Source organism: Palaemon carinicauda, chromosome 31 (genome assembly GCF_036898095.1).
Source record: "Palaemon carinicauda isolate YSFRI2023 chromosome 31, ASM3689809v2, whole genome shotgun sequence".
Lineage (NCBI taxonomy): Eukaryota > Metazoa > Arthropoda > Malacostraca > Decapoda > Palaemonidae > Palaemon > Palaemon carinicauda.
This window is the reverse complement of record NC_090755.1, coordinates 59,919,955-59,924,954: the sequence shown is the minus strand read 5'-3', so window position 1 is coordinate 59,924,954 and position 5,000 is coordinate 59,919,955. Positions and strand designations below refer to the sequence as shown.

At 30.4% G+C, this 5,000-nt stretch overlaps 1 protein-coding gene across 1 annotated transcript in view; it reads left to right on the top strand.

Moving 5' to 3' along the window:
• The window catches only part of LOC137624762 (uncharacterized), a 161,093-nt gene that overhangs the window by 22,894 nt on the left and 133,199 nt on the right, over window positions 1-5,000 (top strand). The window contains exon 2 of the mRNA XM_068355714.1: window positions 4,104-4,282. Coding sequence (XP_068211815.1) covers window positions 4,104-4,282 — 179 coding nt within the window. The remainder of the gene's footprint in view (window positions 1-4,103; window positions 4,283-5,000) is intronic.

Sequence of the window (5,000 nt, the reverse complement as noted above, 5' to 3'; positions counted from 1 at the left end):
TTTATCCATATATATATATATATATATATATATATAATACATGTATATGTATTTGTATGTATGTTGTAAATACTATATCATTCATGATATCTGTAAATAATTTACACTTTTAATAAAGCAAGATTGTAAGCAATTATAACAGTTTTAATAAAACGTGGTACAGTACATGCTGTTTGCTTCTACTGTACTTTCATTGGTTGTTTGTATACGAAAACACCTGGACTACGGTAAAGTCGTTACACTTTATAGCCCTCTATGGATGACATTGAACACAGTTTGTGTTAATCTCACAACTGTTGTTACTGATTTTAGCCTAAGGGTAGGCAGCTGTGTGTTATCATGGGCTAAATCAAATCCTATTTAAACCATCTTCCAGAGTAGTAAGTGATGGATTCGTGTATGGATTTTTCTTTCTCTGTTGTTGATCTCTAAATGGAAAATTATTGAAAAACGGTGTCATAAAATGTTTAAGAATTTTACCTGAAATGTATCATAAAGAAAAAAAAGACCTCGCCTCATGGTCACCTGTACATTTCCATGCGGTTTATATAACACTTCTGCCCCTTCGTCAGAGCTCCATTCTTTCTTATTACTCATTTCATCAAATGACAAAACAGCAATACCTAGTAATCGAGACTTCATACCATCTTTAATGTCCTCTGGTTTAAAATGAATCGAGCTAACAGTAGCTTACACAACGTTAATTCTGTCTCACGACGACATGCATGTTGGTAATTTATATTTGAGCTTTTATTTTTTACGTGCATAGCATCCAAATACTACGAAGTTACTATGCATTATCAGTGACAGAATAAATGAATAAACAAAGAGATATATGGACACAAGGAGTTCTATTGTTATATTGCAACTATGGGTATAGTCAAACTATTTTAAGAGCAAACACGGAGCCCAATAGCGGCATTGCCAGTTCTCTTGGGTCATTTTCAAAGCACATTTGGCTTGACCGCTTTAATCTATGGGCGAGCCAAGAATAGGAGAAAAGGGTCAACTAATAAGTCATTCAACCGGATTTGAACGGTCTAAGAATATAATCCTTTAATTTGATACTCTCCCTAAATTGTTTCCTTCGTTCTTTTTGTTTGCAACCACGTGGTGACAAGTTGAAACTTAAATATAACAAATAGCAAAATTGTTATAAAACGATTATCATAATAACAGAAATAATCTTAATTTTGATATCAAATGAATTCATTTCTCAATTCTGATTGATCATTAAAAGACAGGATTCTTTACAAAAGATTTAATTAACTATGTTTAATATGGTATATTTACGTAGGTGATTGTATTGTTTTAGAATTTATCTAATTAATCGACAAAATTAATTTCTTTACAACAAAGGTTATATTAGCAAACGTGGTTATGGTGACTTCGTCAGATGAAGTTAGTGCTATCACAAAAGATTCAATAAATTAGTTCATTCAGACCATTTTCATGTCTTCCTTTATAATGTTATCAGTATGCTTAATACCCTTGACCCAATTTGCCTTGCAAATCTGAAACAAAGTCGTTTTTTATAAGTTGGCTGCATCTGTGACACGTTTTATTGTTTGGTCAATTCCAAATTTAACAATTTCATTACCATTTTCCCATTTTTTTTCTTAATATTTTATTTAGTAAATGTTTTTTTCCCATGTAATGCTAAAACAGGGTTCATTGTGATGGTTATGATTTCAAATATTTTTACGGGTAATATCTATCTTTTTTACTTAATAATTGTTTTGTATAAAGTTAGATGCGTCATAGTTAGTGTTTAATTGAAAGATAAGGCCAGTTAATTAAAAATTGAAAAAAAAAAAAAATCTCGACAATCACGCGCACACTGAAATAAAATAAAGTTTTACCTCGCCGTGATCACTAAACCTTAAATGAAAGTCTGTAACTTCAAATATTGTGAATTAGGGAATTATATGACACTTTAGGTCTTAAATACGAAAATATCAACAATCACACGAACAGAAATAAAATAAAATTTTACCTCGCCTTTATCACAAAACCTTGAATTACAGTCTGTGACTTTTAACGTGTCATATAATTCACTAATACACAATTTTTGGTCTTAAATACCAGATTAAACTACTTTTCCTACTGCTACGAAGCCAACAATAAATGCATGATACATATTTGCGATGTCACATGAATTATTTATCATTCTGATGAGGGGGTAACTTGAAAACAGAGGGGGTAACTTGAAACCGGTTTCAAACTACCCTCCCGGTAATCTGAAACCGGTTTCAAGTTACCGGGGGGTAACTTGAATCCTTTACACCGGTACACCGGCACCTGACGCAACATTGAACCTTTCCTCCATTGGCGAGATTAAATTCTTTCATGCTTATAGAAAGTGTATCATCCGTGCAAGGTCTATTAAGCGATAGAAATGGAGTAATGAGGAAGAGATTTATTTATTTTTTTTTTTTTTTATCATTTCTATGAGACAATAAGAATAAGAATCCATGTTTTAATGGATTGAATTTTAAAATGTGAATCTTGAACATCTAAAGCACACACACACACACACACACACACACACACATATATATATATATAATAATATATATATATATATATATATATATATATATATATATATATATATATATACATATATATATATATATATATATATATATATATATATATATATATATACATATATATATATATATATATATATATATATAGATAGATATATATATATATATATATAATAATATATATATATATATATGTATATATATAAATATATATATATATATATATATATATATATATATATATATATATATATATATATATATATATATATACATATAAATATATATACATATACATATATACATATATATACATACATATATACATATATTTATATACATATATATATATATACACACATATAAATATATATACATACATATATACATATATATATATATATATATATATATATATATATATATATATATATATATATATATATATATATATATATACTCCAAACCTTAAAACCATGAAAACAATATGAAGCATTCCCGAGGAAATCCTTCGAAAGAATAGAAAAACAAACAATACCAAAGACAAACAAGAACGACATTGAGGTAGAAGTAAAAGTCCAACGATATTAGGTTGGACCGGGCAAAAGGAAGGAAGGGGGGGGGGGGGGAGGAGTATGTCTCAATCCAGCTATTGTGTCACTTCAAGGAACTTTTGATTTATAAACGTATGAAACTATTCATTGCGAACTGAAAGGAGGTGAACAGTTGCTAGAGGTCTGTTTATCCAGAAAGCATTTTATTATTGTTGTTATGATTACTAGCCAAGCTACAACCCTGGTTTAAATGCAGGATGCTATAAGTCCAAGGGCTCCAACAAGGAAAGTAGGAATGGTCATAGACAGAAAATAAACTATATAAATATTTTTCATTTAAAACCGGTTTTGGAATAGATTCTAAATTTATTTTCATTAAAATATTGTTTCTTTCGTCTATCAACCAAATTACATAACTAGCCTATCTCTTTCAAAATGTTAATTTTTAATTCCAAAACTATAATTTTTCGTTCCAAAATGTTAATTTTTCATTCAAAAATGGTAATTTTTCATTTTAAAATGCTAAGCTTTCATTTAAAAAGAAAGGTTTTCGAAGAATATAGATCCTAAATGTATTCTCATTAAACTATAGCTTCTATCATCTAAAAACCAAATTGCATCACCATATCTTCTTAAATGTTAAATTTTCATTCCAAAAACGTTAATTTTTTATTCTAAAGCGTTAATTTTTCATTCCAAAACGTTATTTTTTTTTATTCTAAAGCGTTAATTTTTTATTCCAAAATGTCCAGCTTTTATCTAAAAAAAGGTTTTCGACGAATATAAATCCAAAATCTAATCTCATTACAATATAGTTTCTCTCGTCTCACAACCAAATTGCATTACTATCTCTTCCAAAATATTATTGATCATTTAACACAGTTTTTCGGTGACTAAAGATCTTAAATCTATTCTAATTACAACACAGATTCTTAATTCCATTTCAAACCTAATCTGCATCGCAACTTTCTTCTTTTTTTTTCTCCCGAAACAGCGATCCTGGAAACACTCTGCGACCAGTTCCTACCCAACAACGTTTCGGCCATCCTGTACCTCTTCAACTCGGAGAACTACGGCAGATCGACAGCCTCGGTCCAGTACTTCTTCCAGCTGGCTGGTTACTTGGGCATTCCAGTCATAGCCTGGAACGCCGATAACTCCGGTTTAGAGAGGGTGAGAGACCGAGAGATTTTTCGTTTTCTTTTTCACGGTGATTTTGATATAGTTCCAATTGGAAACGTCCCTGCTTGACAATCTATCGGACTGGGGTTCGAGTCCCGCTCAAGCTCTATAGTTTCTTGTAGTGTCTGCAACCTCACCATCCTTGTGAGCTAAGGATGTGGGTTTTGGGGGAGCCTTTAGGTTTACCTGCTGAGTCATCAGCAGCCATTGCCTGTCCCTCCCTGGTCTTAGCTTGTGTTGAGAGGGGGCTTGGGCGCTGGTCATATGTATATATGGTGAAGGCATTGTCCTACTAGCTAAGGCACTGTTACTGTCCCTTGCCTATGCCATTCATGAGTGGCCTTTAAAACTTTTAAAACCTAAAACCCTTAAGGTTGTTTGATATTTTGGATCAGTCTCGAAAATCATTCTTAATACTTGCATGTTAGCCATTAAGATATCAGAAGAATAAATTCTATGATATTCAAATTATTTTTTCAAGATATTTCAAAGAGTATTTCTCCTTTTCTTTCTTATTAGTCATTTTCAAAAGATAACAAGGCCATCAAAATCATATTTTGAAAGTAATTTAAATATGTATCATTATATTAATCATGTTTGGATAATATAATTCTATATAACTACATTAGTAATCTACATTCATTAAGATTATTTTAAGGATAAACTGCAAACTCAATACATATTTAGGCAAAAGTTGAGAATGTAGTTT